A 16411-nucleotide genomic window follows, 5' to 3' on the forward strand; every position below is an offset into this window, starting at 1 on the left:
AATTATGTACGGTATGTGTAGAATGATGTACGCTATGTGCAGAATGATGTACGCTATGTGCAGAATGATGTGGTAAATAGTAAATGTATAACGCCTTTATCCAAAGCACTGCACAATTGATGCTTCTCATTCCCCCATTCACACACTGACACTCACACACCCACGGCAATTGGGTGCCGTGCAGCTCCTGAGCCGGAGAAGGCTGTGTCTAGTTGACACTAGAAGGCTGTTTTCACATTCATCTGCTAAGTGTGATGTGGATACTTGAAGCCTCCAGGTCACATACACTGAGAATGGACTTTTCAGTGAAGTAGGAGACATTACTTGCAGTTAAACTTTTGAAATAAAAAATATTTCCATATTCATAGATTCATAGATTCTGGATTGTCCCAATGAGGGACAAGGAGTAGATGTAATTTTAAGAAAAATGACTTTTTTCTTAAAATGTTTATGTGGAAAAAACATTTGACAAAATATTCAAAACATAGTATTTTTATATATCCTAAATAATGTCTGGAGGGGATCTTTAATGAATAAAACATACATGGTACACTTGACAATAATTTTGGTAGTTATAAATGTTTTTATCTTCAGTAAAATTAATAATTTGTGTTCACTCTAAATATCAAAAGCAAGTCATTACAGTGTTTCATTGCTATGCTGACAAACAAGCTAATATTGCATTGATAAAGGGAAGGGCCCTTCTTGTTTTTATTAGATATATGTGATTTTGTGTTAGTAATCATTCATTCATTCATTATCCTAACCCACTTATCCTGAACAGGGTCGCAGGGCGGCTGGAGCCTCTCCCAGCATACATTGGGCAAAAGGAATACACCCTGGATAGGTCGCCAGTCCATCGCAGGGCACACACACCATTCACTCACACACACAGGCAATTTATAGTCTCCAATCAGCCTAACCTGCATATCTTTGGACTGGGAGGAAACCGGAGTACCGGGAGGAAACCCACGCAAACACAGGGAGAGTGCAAACTCCACACAGAGAGGCCCCGGCCAACTGGGATTCAAACCCAGGACCTCCTTGCTGTGAGGCGGCAGTGCTACCCACTGCACCATCAGTGCCGCCTGTTAGTAATCAGTTCTGGCAATATACATGGTCAGTCATAGGCAGATATTAGGGTAGCTCTGGCAGAATGCTCTGGCATCATTATTCATTATTCAGCATTTTCACAGGCTGTCAACTGGCTTACATATGGGTCAGTTCTGGCAAAGCTGGCCTCCGGAGTTGTGCCAATTTGTATGGGCCAGTTCTATCAGTTGGGGTGATTGCAGCCCAATGCTGGCAGTGTCGGTTACGTTTTGGCACCCAGAGTCAGACTGTTATAGGCTAGCTCTGCCGTTTTTGTTGGGGTGATTGCGGCCCTATGCTGGAAATTCTGGTTTTGGGCCATTATGGGGCCAAACCATTTTGGCTCACTGGTTAGTTATATCACTGCATTACATGATACAAGGCATTAAAAGTAAGCTTATCAGTGATGAAGTGATCTGAAAAACCTAGTATATTGCCTACTTAAATTGTGATCTTGTTTCTGTTGACAACCTTCAATTTTCTTATCCCTGGTGGGTAATCTTTGGCAAACGATTTGAGCAACCATAAACTGCACAGGAATATAGCCATAATGAATCTGTGTTATTGCTGTATTTATCCTTTGTCGTTGACCTGAGATTAAAAAAAACATATTTTTGGCTAAAAAATACGGGATAAAAAAATATGGGAAAGTTGTCCTCCATGAGTCAAGGTCACAAGGTTTGTGACATGTATTAAGAATGATCCCTATATACCTGAGCAAGACACTAATGGCAATGGGTGATCTGACTAATGGCATGTGCTTCTACCAGTAAAAAGTCCTGTGTCTGGATGTGGTGAGATGCTGTTATCAGCACTGAAAACATGCTGCACTGCTGAGCAGCCCTGAGGGTGGGGTTCTCATGGCGCCAGTGCTGCAAACTCCTTAGAGCAAAAAGTTATTTGTGTCCTCATATTATTTGCAGAAGCCTCTTTGCATAGCTTCCACTTCTATTCGTATTTGTTGTGCCCTCTTGTATGATGTGTGCAATTCACCAATTCATGTTTCCATTTTTATTATTTAGGCAAGAAAAAATAAAAATATTAAATTGTTCATATAACTGCCACTAATACTGTATAAGGCTCTGTATCCTGATGGCAAAATTGGGTGGCACTCTACCCTGAATCTAGTAGTGGGCGGGGGGGTATGGAAAGAAACTGTCGGTATATCTATCACGACACATGTGACAGAGGAGCCTGGAATCCATGAGGTGTATTTGAGGATTCAAAGGAACAGAGGTACAGACTCCAGTCAGTTTTTAAACGGAACCACCAGCTGAATACAAGGGTAAGTCACTGTGAAGAACAAGTTGTAAATAACCATAGGGTACCTCTGTCAGCACATTTCTGAGAATTGTTTATTTAGCAGAAGCTATGTTTCTTTGAAGGTTTTACTGAAAATGGCCCAAATTAATAAACTATTGTGTTATGTAGGGTTTCTTCTTTTTTTTTTTTTACTATTGACAATTTAAATTTTCCAGCTGTAAATGGCAACAGAATCAAATAATCTATCTACATCCCTTTTAAGATACAACAGTGCTAGATTTTTTAAAAGAATGGTTGGAAAGTACTGATGACGGTTGTGTGTGAACTGAAATGTTTTGTCACAGTAAATATATATTTATTAGAAGTATGAAAATAAAAAAATAAAAAATTATTATGATTATTATTTTATTTGGGAGCTTTGTTTAATCACAAATTTGAATGACTTTCTTATAAGTTTACTGTGTATGTCTCTCTCAGTCTGTCTAGCAGTATATCTAGAGGCAAGATCATTTCTAATAAATGCTTCTATACTCCATCCAGGAGCACATGGATTGGGCTGTGTACCTGTACCTGCTCTACAGCGTGTGTGCTGTCACTGCAGTCCAAGGAAACTGTCCAGCGAAATGCCACTGTGAAGAAATGAAACACTCAAAGTTGAATCAAATCCAGTGCCAGGGTGAGAATATCACAGACTTCCCCAGTCCCATTCCAGTCAACACCACCTACATTTATATTGCATACACGAAAATACCCTCTTTAAAGCCCGGTGACTTTGACAGCTGTGCCCAAACTCTAAAAAATGTAAATATCAGCTATTCTGGTATAACAGAGATATTGGATGGTACTTTCAACAACACACACGGCCTGGTAGTCCTGAGTATAAGAGGGAGCAAACTGAAGGGCCTACCTGGGCAGCTTTTCAAAAACTTGAGAGACCTGGAGAGACTCCTGCTGGACAGGAATAACATCACAGGCATTTCACGAGAGACTTTCAGGGGTCTGATCCAGCTTAAATTCCTCGACCTGGCCCAAAACGCCCTCAGAATCATCCCGGAGCACAGCTTTGATGACCTGGAGAATCTGGAGGAGCTGTACCTCTCCCAGAACTGCCTGAAAGTTCTGCCCGTGGGGATCTTTTCTGACCTCACAGCCCTCACCAAACTGTCCCTTTCTGAAAACTGCCTGCAGACCCTGTCAGTTGGAGTCTTTGAACACATGCCTCTTCAGGAGCTCTGGCTCTGTGACAACCAGCTCTCCTCCCTGGAAGACGACGTGTTCCAAAACCTGGCCCAGCTCCACCTGCTGGTTCTGAGCCGGAACCGGATAAATTCAGTCTCTGTCCACGCGTTCCGGGGCCTGTCAGCGCTGACGGAGTTGTCCCTGCACACCAATGAGCTTCAGACCCTCCAGGAGGGCACATTCAGCAGGTTGACCTTGCTGGCCAACATCTCCCTGCAGCTGAACAACCTTGAGTACCTCCCTGGGAAGCTCTTCCATGACCTGCCTGCCCTCAGGCGCCTGGACCTCCACAACAACTCTCTACCCAACCTGCCCCAAGAGCTCTTGAATTCCCTAGACAGGGCTGATGAGGTGCTCCTCTACCATAACCCCTGGCATTGTGACAAGGATATAGGTCCTCTCAAAGACTGGTGCCGCATCAATTCACACAAAGTGTCCTTTCAGTGTCCTTACAGTGTCATTGCATGCAATCTCCCTATTTTTATTACAGAAACTGTGGAGGATGTGATTGAGGATAAGATTAAGGATATGGTTCTTATTATTCTGGCGTTAGCCTGCACTTCCATCATTACCATCATTGTTGGGATCATCTTCTTCTGCAGAAGCAGGGAGGAGAAGGCATCTAACCTCCCAGCCCAAGATTCAGAAAATGATGTTCACATGGAATGAAAGATTCACCATCAGCCCAGTTCTCAGTTAACGATCAGGACAGAATTAGCATATGCCAACATTATGTGTATGTCTGTGTGTGTGTGCATGCCTCTGTATGTGTATGTGTGTGTGTGTGTGTGTGTGTGTGTGTGTGTGTGGTAGACTTATTTTCTCTACCATTTCACAATGTCCCGTAGCAGTATGTATATGGTACTAAGGTATGAGATTTAATCAACCTTTTTCATAGCCAGACAGCCAAACAAATCTCGCTGTATTGAGCATGCCATGCTGCTACTGTATCCCATCACTTACTGTACATAATGCTGTGTGTTCATACAAAGTGAATTTGAGATTTTTAAAAAACTTTTTATGAAAATAAAAATAATACCAACAATAAGGGGGTTGTGGCAGAGCTGTACATTTTAAGATGAAATACATGTATGTAAAAATGAAAATCATCTTATGGCATACAAGTCATTAGTATTATTATTTTTTCAAAAAAAAGGTGCAACCTTTACACTTATAAATGCTATGCTTCATTTAAGGCACACAAAATGGGAAACATGTACATTGGCATGCTATTATAATGCTTTTAGTTTAAACCAATATGTCAATAACATACAGTACTGTGCAAAAGTCTGAGGCACCTGTATAACATTCTGTATAGATAAGATTCTTTCAAAAATAATACAATGAAAGGTCCTAAATAAACGTACTGCCATTATATTTTATTAATATTAAACAGCCTAGATCAAGTTTTTATGTTAAAAGTAGTCAATTGCTTACAGTAATATGCTTGAATCTTTTGGAAAATGAATATTTGGAAATCTCAATGTGTTCTTTTATACTAACACACACAAAAAAATAAACATATATATAATAAAGTCTAGAGTGCCTAAGACTTCTACACAGTCCTATATGTCAACATTAATATCTAAAGTCTGTATTTGCATGTATACAAACCAGTTTTATAATAAATCAAAGGGGTGTTTTTTCATATAATATTTGACACGTCTTATGGTTCTTTGAAATGCAGTGCCTCATACTATGTACCTCGGGGCTGAGCCCCAAGCAAACCATGCGTGACATTCATTTAAAACCATGTTTGACATTCATTTAAAACCATGTTTGACATTCATTTAAAACCATGGTTGACATTCATTTAAAGCCATGTTTGACATTCATTTAAAGTCATGTTTGACATTCATTTAAAGCGCATTAAAGTGCATTCAAGTTCACAAAGAAAAAAGAGTTTCCATTTAATTTCAGATTTTCAAATAAAAAGTATATATTAATAATCAACCCTGAGTAGTGTGGTTAGGCAGACATACTGAATTACACAAATATACAGCTCTAGCACTTTATTTTGTGTCCAGTATTTTGCCCTACTGATCTCTGGGCCACTGATCTTTTAATATACTGTGAGCACCATAATGTTTGGGACAGACATACTTTTTTCTTAATTTAAAATTTACTCCACAATTTTAGAACAAACAATTGTAATCAAACAATACTGATGTGATTAAAGTGCTGATTCTCTGCTTTTATTAGAATACATTTTCAGAGCCCCCATTTTCTGGGCATCGTAATGTTTGGGACATATTAATACGTCTGCACTTCAACCACATGCAAATTGTTTGTTACACATCTAAAATTGTGGAGTAGAGAGCCAGATCAAGACACATCTGTCTCCAGAATATTATGGAACTCACTATAGATATACTTCAGCATACACAGAGATACTCGACGTTGACTTTGTATATGGACATAAAGCAGACTCAGAAGCGACAAGCTGCTGTTTTTCAGAGAAGAACTAACAGAACAAAATGCCTCCCAAAATGACACAGACAAATACACGCCTCTGCATGATAGGTAGATGAACTTTGCATAGTGCGCTTTCACCCACGTTCAAAGTACAGGCAAAGTTTGCAGTGGGACTGGTAGAGACGGTAATATTGCTTTTACATTGTAGACTCACTATGAATTTAAATGCAGTACACCAATACATTAAAAAGATTTTCTTCTCCTTCAATTCAATTCAATTTTAATTGCAGATTTATTTTGCACCCTTGCTTCGCGATGGGAATGTTAGGTTTAGTGAACTCCATGATGGGTGAGACAACAATGGGTTTTGCTCACTAAAGCAAACACTGACATGACACCCAGAGGACCAACACGATAAGCTCCAGTCCACGAGTTACTGATAGCAAAAGATGGCTCTGCCCATTTTTGTTTAATGAAGCCTCATTTTCCCAACAGTATTTCGCAGATCATTACTTGTGTGATTGAAGGCCATTTCAACCAATTACAAACTACTTTACCCTACTGAGTACATCTGTTGTGTTACTTATTCCTGTGATACAGTTTCAGTTCCAGTCATCCTTAGCTTAAGTCTACAGTACATTTTATTCTTCTCGCCATTTCTATCACACGGACAAGAAACACTTAGGTAAGTCAAATCTTTTTATGAATGTTAAGTTCCAAATTATATGTTGATAATACTGAGACATTAGCACATCTTACTGCATAAAGTACTAATGCTCACTTTGGTCAATAATGTCAATAACTAACTGACAAATATTATCTACTGAATGTTATATCATGATTACTTGTAAAACAAAGTAATCAAAAAAGCAAAATTACAAAATTCTTTCATTTACATAAGACATAACAGTTTCACGTCACACAGTTTTTAGAAAGATTGAGTAAAGCTAGAAAGTATTCTGCCACTAAACTGCATATGCTATTACATGCTATAAAAATGTCATAAAAATACATATTTGAAAAGTCAGCTCAAAAAAAGAGATAAACGAAAGAAAGAAAACTCTACATTGACTTTCATAACGGAAGCATCTTAACACAATATTGGCGCCATCTTCTGGAAATATCATGTTATGTCAGCCACAGTAGTCCAAGACACAACACTTTTTATAGAAAATGAAATTCTGTTCAGTAGCGGCATGGATAGTGCACTGGGTAGCACTGCCGCCTCACAGCAAGGAGGTCCTGGGTTTGAATCCCGGTCGGCCGGGGCCTCTCTGTGTGGAGTTTGCATGTTCTCCCTGTGTTTGCGTGGGTTTCCTCCAGGTACTCCGGTTTCCTCCCACAGTCCAAAGACATGCAGGATTGGCTGATTGGAGAGTCTAAATTGCCCATGGATATGAGTGTGTGAGCGAATGGTGTGTGTGCCCTGCGATGGACTGGCGACCTGTCCAGGGTGTATTCCTGCCTTTCGCCCAATGTATGCTGGGATCGGCTCCAGCCCCCCTGCGACCTTGTTCAGGATAAGCGGGTTAAGATAATGGACAGATGGATGGAAATTCTGTTCATACCAATCAGTAATCATAAAAGAGTAAAATACAGAAATCTTATTACAGTATAGAGGCAAACTGAAAGTTATCCACAATGAAACTTGTTCACTAATTTACACTTCTTCTTTTTTTTAGAACAAAATGATGTCCAGAGCCTTTTGTGTCACATTATTTATCTTGCTGCAGCTGTGTTACTATGGGCATAGCTGCCCTGCAAAATGCCAGTGTTTCACTCCAACCCGGGTCTTCTGTTCGGACGAACAGCTCACCGACATGCCCCATAACCTCTCCTTGGACGTGAGGGAGCTGGTCATCATGACCACCAGAATCATGAATTTGCGCCACAGTGCCTTTCCGGAAGGTTCCAAGCTCTCCAAGCTGGTCTTCCTCAACAACCTCCTTCAGGGGATCTCCTCCACAGCTTTCAACAAGCTGGCGGGGCTGGAGGAGCTGGAGATCAGCGGGAACCACCACCTGGAGGAGCTGCTGGCAGGGACGCTGAACGAGCTGGGCAACCTCACCACGCTGGCCCTCAACTTCAACCGCTTCCGGGTAATGCGGGGCAGGCCGTTCAACAAGCTGTACAAGCTGGAGACCCTGCAGCTCAAGGGCAACGATATCAGCCTGCTCGCCGACGACCTCTTTCAGCAGCTCGGCAGCCTCCGTCTCCTGGACCTGTCGCTCAACATGATCTCCGCGGTGACGATGGAGCTCTTCAGAAACCTGGGCCAGCTGCGGACCCTCAAGCTGGGCTACAACCACATAAAGGCCCTGCCCGTCGACGCGTTCGACGGCGTCCCCCGTCTAAGGGAGCTGAATCTCCAGGGCAACAAGATCGCTGCACTCCCCCAGGCCCTCTTCTCCCGGCTGGCCGACCTGGAGAAGCTCAATCTCCGCGGCAACCAGCTTAAAAATCTCACCGGTGACGTCTTCCCGCTGGGGCTGAGCGAGCTGAACCTGGTGGACAACAAGCTTGCCCAGCTCTCCCCCACCACGTTCCAGGGGCTGCCTCATCTAACCTGCCTGCTCCTTTCCAGAAACCAGCTCTCCGTCTTCCCGGAGGATCTGTTCCAAAACCTGACCGCCCTGGTGCATGTGGACCTGTCCCACAATCTGATTGCGGGTCTCCCGGAGACAACTTTCAGTGGGCTCTCTGAACTGACGGTGGTGCACCTGGAGAACAACAACATCAGCAGCCTGGAGAGTGGGCTGTTTGAGGACCAGGACTACCTGGATCAGCTCTACCTGTCCCACAACGCACTGCAGACTGTCCCCACAGGCTTTTTCGACAACTTCTTGTCCGGTAATATGATACGGTTGCACGGTAACCCCTGGACCTGCGACTGCCACTTGCTGTACCTCCACGATTGGCTGGACTACGGTGCAGGACCGAGTCAGGATATCTCCAACATGTACTGCGGGGCACCTTCCTTTCTGAGCGGCCGAGGAGTGGCGTCTCTGAAGAGGGAGCAGCTTGTGTGCGCGGCAAACAGTACCCATGAGACTGAGCTGTCTGTCACTCAACCCGTGGAGACCCCGCCCACCGCCGTCTGCACCATCCAGGAAACCAACAGGACCATTTCTGTTAAGTGCAACATCCAGAAATGTCCCCGGGTTAAACTTCTTACCTGGTACCAGAAGGAGGGCAACCAAGAGATTCTCACAGAACATGAATTTTATCATGGCACAGAGTGTCTTAATTCCACTATAACCATCAATTTTTAGATAAAGCCTCTAAACGTGACTGTGGCACACACTGAAATGGCACCTCCAACAGTGCTCACCATAAGACTTTCTGAGTATCCTGTATCCTGTCTGAGAGAGTGTTCCTAAACCCCACAAACGACAGAACTATCATGCGCTGTCAGCTACCATGTACTGTCAAACAGCTTTGGTCTCCTTAGCGAATATATCCCTTTCATAATAAAGAGTCAGCGATGACACATTATTCTCATTTTAGGGTTCAGGTATCCTCGCAGTCACCTACTGCTACTTAACCCAAAGGACTTTTCCCAAAAGGAACAGGAGCTTTTATATATTCTGGATACAGAATAACAATACTATGCTGTTCCAAATTGCACAAACAGAAACAATAGGTCAACTAATCCAAATTAGTGCAAGAGCCTTACTGCATAGACTTTGCTTAATTTAAGTTGTTAAAGTGATGTTAATGGTACCTTGCTTGAAGTGTTTTAAGTGCAGCTTCCTTGCACAGATGAAAGGTAGTTCTTAAAAAGCAAGCATTTTCTTTGGACGTGTAGTAGAGCTAGTTTCTTGACAGGAGGGTGGGAGTGGTCTTTGTCTGAGACAAGCAGGGTCAGGCCCCAGACCCATAACTCCCCTGTGTAACTCTGCGGGAGAACTCTGTCTCTTACCTCCTCATTTAATACTTCAATTAAACTTTTATTAAGCTGTAATTCATCACAGGTGTTTGACTGAAAGAGCAATTATTTCTCCTGGTATGAGGGGGGTAAGAGTCTGTCATCACATGTTATTGGAGAGATGAATGGAGCCATTGTCTCTGCTGAGAGAGTGGAGTGGGGGTTGAAAGAGAGAGACGGATAGCGAGAGAGAGTTATAATGACCTGTAAGCTTGAGCTCTAGCACATTCTATGCGAGTTACACCATGGGATTTTCCCATAGATTCACTGAAATTAAATTCCTTGTTTGCCCCAACTGATATCCTGTATTCATCATTCACCCCACTTTCTGCTGTCCTCAGCAGAATACAGTATACATTTGGTCACCTTACTGTACATATTTAAGCATTATAATGGAAACTTAATTTGACATGCGGCCCCAAAAACAAGTTGGGCTCAATCAAAATACAAGCAGCAGAGACGAATGAACACACTGCAATTTTACTGAACGAACACAATAAAGATTAACAGTCTACCGAAAAATCTATTGAAATGTTTAGATTCATATCTTCCACTTACTGTAGCAACACCTGAGCCAACACATAGCAAATGGTCAGCTTTAGAGGGCTACCTCTGCAGTTGCTTGTTGGATCAGTGTTGGAATTTAAAATGGGCAGTTTGACTAACACGCAGTGAAAGCAATGCCCACTAGATGTCATCAATGCCACATTTACTATTGCAACATAAAAAGGATATTGTGTCACAATTTGTAACTTCCGAAATTGAGGCGGTATAATATTCCAGGCAATGGGCAGAACTGATGCCAAATCTTCAGAGTATCATAGTAGATAGTAGTTTTTCATAAACCTACACCATTTTTATAAGTGCCATGGTAGGTGCAAAAGGCATGTAGGGTTTTAAGTAGCAAATGTGCTTTAGGATAAAATGTAATAATGTTCAGTATTAGTTGATCCAAGATGCAGTTTAAACAGGTGAGTTTTCGGTCTATGGCAGAAGATACTGCCACATGGACTTGGTTGTCCATGTTTTCATCATGCTAATGTGTCAGTATTGGGAAGCAGAGATTATTGTATTTCATTTCAAGTGGACATGAGTGAATACAGCCTGATCCGACATCCCTTGAGTCCTTTAACATTCTTCAAATGTCTCTGAAGCAGGTAGGTGCTGATAGAACCAGACCCCTACCATAATGACAACACTTCCACATGGTTTGTGCCTAACCACAAAACAAGTAAAACAGAAAAAAACACGATGTAACCACAAACAGAAGTTTACATTTCTAAAACAGCCTCCATTTTCGAATGGGAACTCTACGGAAACATCCAGAACACATGCCACCGCTTATGCACATGGGAATCATAAGAAACATCTTGAGAAAGTGGGGGAAATTAGGGCCCGTCGAGCTTAGGCAGAGACAGGGGGCTGATGAAAGGAGAGGGAAAACAGGGTCCCGTGGAGGAATGGGGTATGGTGTGAGAGGGGAGGAAGAGGAGGAGGAGGATGGGAGAGGCACACAGATGGCGAAAGCTTGAATGCGTCATCGTAAAACCCACGGTGTACGGAGGTCAAGGGGTCGCCGTGACTGACCGCTTCGTTGACCTGAGCTGAGATGAGCAGCGACTCAGGTGGCGAAGCAGTGAACTATATGACCCGGAAGGATTCCGCAGGACACGGGAATCTTCACTGGCACTGAATGAAACGCTCGGCCTCTCGGGTGTACTAATACACTACATTAACTCCATTAAGCCTCAGGACAGAAGCCATGGTGGCAGGCAGCCATGGTGCCCAGGGAAGCTCTCATCCTGCTGTGTAACCTAGGGAGACTAGCAATTAGAGCTAGTAATTGATTAATTAGCAGGCCACTGTGTGACTAGACTAGCAAACTATTCCTTCCCAGCTGTGCAGTGGTTTTGCGGAAAGAGACCCCTTTGGTTAGAGCTCTGTGTATCAACCAAATGCTCTTTTCTCTTCATTGCATGCTTGCCTTATAGGTTAATGTGGTTTTGTTTCTGCAGGTCATTGGGCCCATTATTTGGCCTCTGAATTTTGCTGATGCAGGCCCACTCGAACCCAGCATGGATGTCATTGTCTTCTTCAGCTCCCTCAGTTTCCCATTTACACACTGATCGGTTCTTCATGAATCAGCCCCAAATTTAGGTGACATAAAACGTCATTCAAGTAAAGCTCTCCAAAGTCATACAGTAATAAAGGTGCAGTGGAGGAACATTTTTGTTCTTTAGGGGGGAAATTTGGCAAATATACCATGAAAGCACAACGATGTTAGATTTGGGTATTAATAAGCATGTTTTACAAGCAAAAAAGGCTGTAAAACATGCTTATTACAGAACTATGTATTGCTGGCTAGGTGCACAGTTTTATGTACCTTTAAGGTACCATCCCAGTTACAAGCATTGTCATTTTCTGGGCACTATTTCATACCTCTTTTTCTGACAGTGTACAATTAACTGAAATTTTAGTTTCGAGTTATCACATCAACAAATCTCTCATCAGGGGCCCTCGCTGACAGTCCCAGAGAAAGACCGGAGCGGGACGACAAATTTCCAGCAGCAGGATGTCGGCGCTGTCCCGGGAAGCGGGATGAAAGGTACCTGTAACCTCCGGGCAACCTCTCCCCTCCACCCCGCTGGAACCAGAGCTCACACTGGGCTCCACGCTGCTCTCTGCGCCCGTTCAGGCCCGGGAGAGGGGCGCAGGAGGGCAGGGGTACGATTAATTTCGACGCACAATGGGCCGGGAGCACAATGAAGCTGTGTGGATCCCGTGGGGTTCCTGAAAGGCAGGAAGAAGCGAGAGAACGTAAAAGAGAGGCCTCAGTGACAGAGCGAACACCGGGGGGCCGCGGAGACTCCGGGATTGCAGACACACAGAGTTTCCATGGCGATAACAGACTTTTGGAAGCTGTGAGTCATCGTGGATTGTCTCAGTGAACCTAGTCACAATTTCAAATGAATACGTCACCACAAGACAAGAGCAGGGAATTCCAACATGAAAAAGTGTTCATATTGAAGTCTTGAAGTCTTGAAGTCTTGATATTCAGTTTTGAAACCAAAACATGAAATTCAACTGATGCTTTTCCAGTTACGCACACATTTTTCGCTACGTGTTATGCGAAAATAATTTTCTTTAAGAACGTTTTAAGAAATCTTCACATCACATCCTACACAGTTTACTCCAGTGAATATATCCCTATCCAGAAATGATCTTTCTTATCAATCTCTCTCCAAATTCAGGGACTCATCTTCAATAAAAAAAGAAAAATAAAGTCAGGAAAACAGAGCTGTGCACATGCTGGGCAGGACCATTTGTGGGAGGATGGCCTTTGACCCTGGGTCAGAGGACCTCGGCCTGGCTTGCACCACAATTAGCACTGAACAGAGCTAGCCAGCAGTGGCTACACACTGATCCCCTGACCAAGAGGCCCGAATGCTGGTGGGAGCCAGAGGGCGGTGGGCGCTGACTCAGCAGTCTTCCACTCTCACACAAAGGGAAGAATATTAAATTCACAAATAAGGAATACAGAACAAATTCATCTGAAGCCACATTTAAATATCGCAAATTGCCCTCCAGAGGAAGAAACAGTGATGTGGAGCTGGTGAAACAGTTTCCACTAATTACTGGGAATATTTCTGGGCAACCATTTTGATTTCAGAACACCAATATACATGACATCATAGTTTCTACACAGTAAAATGTCCAGTGTTAATTCAATTTGAACAGGGTACATACAGTGGGCTCCAGAATTATTGGCACGCTTAATAAAAATGGAGAAAAAAGACTGCGTATAATAAACAACGTGGATAATAATATATTTATTTTATCTTCAAAGATATGGGACAACTATATACTTTCATTTCAATACATACACACTTATGTTTAAATGTATTTTATTTAGTAATCTTTAAAAAGAAGGAAGATGGTGAGGAAGGCCATAAGTAACCAAAGGATTGCAGTTTAAGAAAGATTGCATCTGCCAAATGCTATTAATGTAATGTAATGTAATGGTTGTGTCTTGTGGTCACCAAGTAAAAAAACCAAACATGAAATGGCACCCCCATATCAACAAACTCCTTGGAAGGGTGGCACGAAGACAGCACTTACAGAGCAAATTTTGCAGGCAAAATGGAATGCATACAAGGAGAAGCACCAGGTCCTGGCAGAACATCGGCTAGGAAGCTGAGACTCGGTCATTGGTAGATTGTCCAGTAGGACAATGACTCCAAACATACATCAAAATCAACACAGAAATGGTTAAGTAAAAACAACAACCATGTTCTGAAATGGCCATCTCAGTCTCTAGATTTAAATCCTGTGAAAAGCTGTTGTCTGAACTGAAGGGACAGGTATCGCAAAGATATCAATGACTCTGAAATGTTCTGCATGGAGGAACGGTGAAAAAACCTTCCAAATGTGCTCTCTAACCCTATCACAAATAATAGGAAAGATGGCTATCATCTTTGCCAGGTGTGTTGCACAAACTATTAAACCAGGGTGCCAATAATTGTGGAACCCATTTTTTGGGGAAATATTTTATTTATTTGAAAAGAAAGACTTTGGTTGATTCCATTGAATCATTAATAAAGCACACTGCTTCACACATGTTAGAAAAAAGGCTTATGTCAATAACTGTATTATGTTTTAGTTTACAGCATTTGTGCATATTTTTCAAGGGTGCCAATAATTCTGGAGTCCAATAGAGACCGAGTTGCTTTAACACTGAACATTTTACTGGGTATGGACTCTAAGAAGGAATTGGGACACCAAAAGGGAGGGGGGAAAGAAGATGGCCTCAACATCACTCATGGCCGATGCTCAAAAGTTCAAAGGGGTTGGATTGGGGGAAGGACAATCAGGAGGCAGGGGAGAACTTAAGAACCTCAGGGAGTCTCAAAGGAGGAAATGACACGTGAGGGCAGAAGGAGCGTGTGTGCAGTAGCCACGCGCGAACAGACACGGCTGAGGAGAATCATGGGAAGTCAGGGGAAGTAGGGGGCGGCCAGGAAGCTGTTAAAGGGCCAAACCATGCCGTCGCACGCGACCATAATCAATCCGGACGGTTTCATCTTTTCCACCTCCGAAAAAAACAAAGGCCAGATTCTGCAGAGCTACCGAGTTAATTCATCAACCGCAGCCAACTCGTTGAGCTGGAAGCTTGCAGTATTCCAGATGCGTATAATTCATAATTCTGCGGCGAGCATCCCTCTGAACAGCCAGACATGGGCGGATCCCCGCAGACGATGCACTCAGATATAAATCTACACAGGTCGACAGAAGCAGACAGAGCAGAAACAGACTGATGACTCGAACCAAAGACACAAATCCACAGACCAACGACAGCAGTAACCTGGCCTCTCAGTATTCAGTGAACACACACATTCATCATTTCACGATGTTCTCGAAAGGTCATAAATCGCTTACGATGACTTTGCTGTACATCCGCCATGTGGTCCCGCCATGATTTGATTATCCCGTGCCGATCTCTTGCCGTTCTTTGCAACGGAAACTCAATTTGAGTCTTTTGTGTCATTTTGATACCTTGGTGCTTCCTGTTTAACACCAAACTGAAGAGCTGCTGTGATTCAGTAGCATTGGAGGAAGAGACAGTTCATAAAACTCTACAACCTGTCGGTCCTCTTTTGAATATGTATTCGATGGATAATGATAAACAGTCCTACAAACTGTAGCTAACATTACGGAGTCCTACAAAATGTCGCTAACATTACGGAGTCCTACAAACTGTAGCTAACATTACGGAGTCCTACAAACTGTAGCTAACATTACAGAGTGCTACAAACTGTTGCACGTTTCCCAAATAGAAGCATAAGCATAGAGAGAGGATTCAAACATTGTGGGCTCTGTAGCTTAACACGCTGCCGGGGTTGGGGGTTGGGGCCAATATTCACTCGCTCATTTACGGTGCTTACCGGACCCCTGGAGAGAGGTGTGGGCAGTACCTTTGTTCGTGAACGAATAGGACCAAAATTAGGAATGGCTGACCTGCAGGGAACATTGAGCGATGGAGGAAAGCCCTCCAAAACGATAATCTCCAGCGTTATTGCTGCCGCCGCCCTTTATTCCAGCGCCCCCAAAGGAGGGATAACAACGGCTCTAATCTCCTTATCGGTGAATTACAATTATTGGAGGAGAATCGGCGGGCTCTGGTGGGGAAACCTGCTTTATAAGGGCGTGCTCGCTTTTGTGAACAAGCTCTACAGATGAAGTGCTTTTAATACACATGTAATCAATGTTTCATTGCGCATCAACTGATTTCCCGTTAAGGAGCTATACAGAAGTTTATTGCATTCTTGTTCTGAAGAAAGGAAAAGGACTAATTCCTCTTCTCTGCGATGCACATAATCTATTTGATTATACAAGGAATTATGGGCACACATTAGCCTCGTAAAATTCACACGAAAGTCCCCTTTGAAGGAGAATAATGAAAAGCATGCCACATTT

General features: G+C 42.9%; 2 protein-coding genes across 2 annotated transcripts; both read left to right on the plus strand.

Moving 5' to 3' along the window:
• Window positions 1–2253: 2253 nt before the first annotated feature.
• Window positions 2254–5247, plus strand: LOC133129449 (leucine-rich repeat-containing protein 15-like). The gene is made up of 2 exons (XM_061243556.1): window positions 2254–2377; window positions 2896–5247. Exon 2 carries the CDS (start codon window positions 2902–2904, stop codon window positions 4261–4263), a length of 1362 nt encoding a protein of 453 aa, XP_061099540.1. The 5' UTR covers window positions 2254–2377; window positions 2896–2901; the 3' UTR covers window positions 4264–5247.
• A 1268-nt stretch (window positions 5248–6515) lies between these two features.
• On the plus strand, window positions 6516–9497 carry zgc:153913 (carboxypeptidase N subunit 2). Its single transcript, XM_061243647.1, has 2 exons — window positions 6516–6694; window positions 7692–9497. The coding sequence occupies exon 2, from the start codon at window positions 7698–7700 to the stop codon at window positions 9279–9281; it is 1584 nt and encodes a 527-aa protein (XP_061099631.1). The 5' UTR covers window positions 6516–6694; window positions 7692–7697; the 3' UTR covers window positions 9282–9497.
• The last annotated feature ends 6914 nt before the right edge of the window (window positions 9498–16411 follow it).

This window comes from Conger conger, chromosome 5 (assembly GCF_963514075.1).
Source record: "Conger conger chromosome 5, fConCon1.1, whole genome shotgun sequence".
In the NCBI taxonomy this organism is placed as follows: Eukaryota; Metazoa; Chordata; class Actinopteri; order Anguilliformes; family Congridae; genus Conger; species Conger conger.

Excerpts from the sequence above, each read along its gene's own strand:
- LOC133129449 (XM_061243556.1), top strand. The coding sequence starts at position 2,902 with ATGGATTGGGCTGTGTACCTGTACCTGCTCTACAGCGTGTGTGCTGTC.
- zgc:153913 (XM_061243647.1), top strand. The coding sequence starts at position 7,698 with ATGATGTCCAGAGCCTTTTGTGTCACATTATTTATCTTGCTGCAGCTG.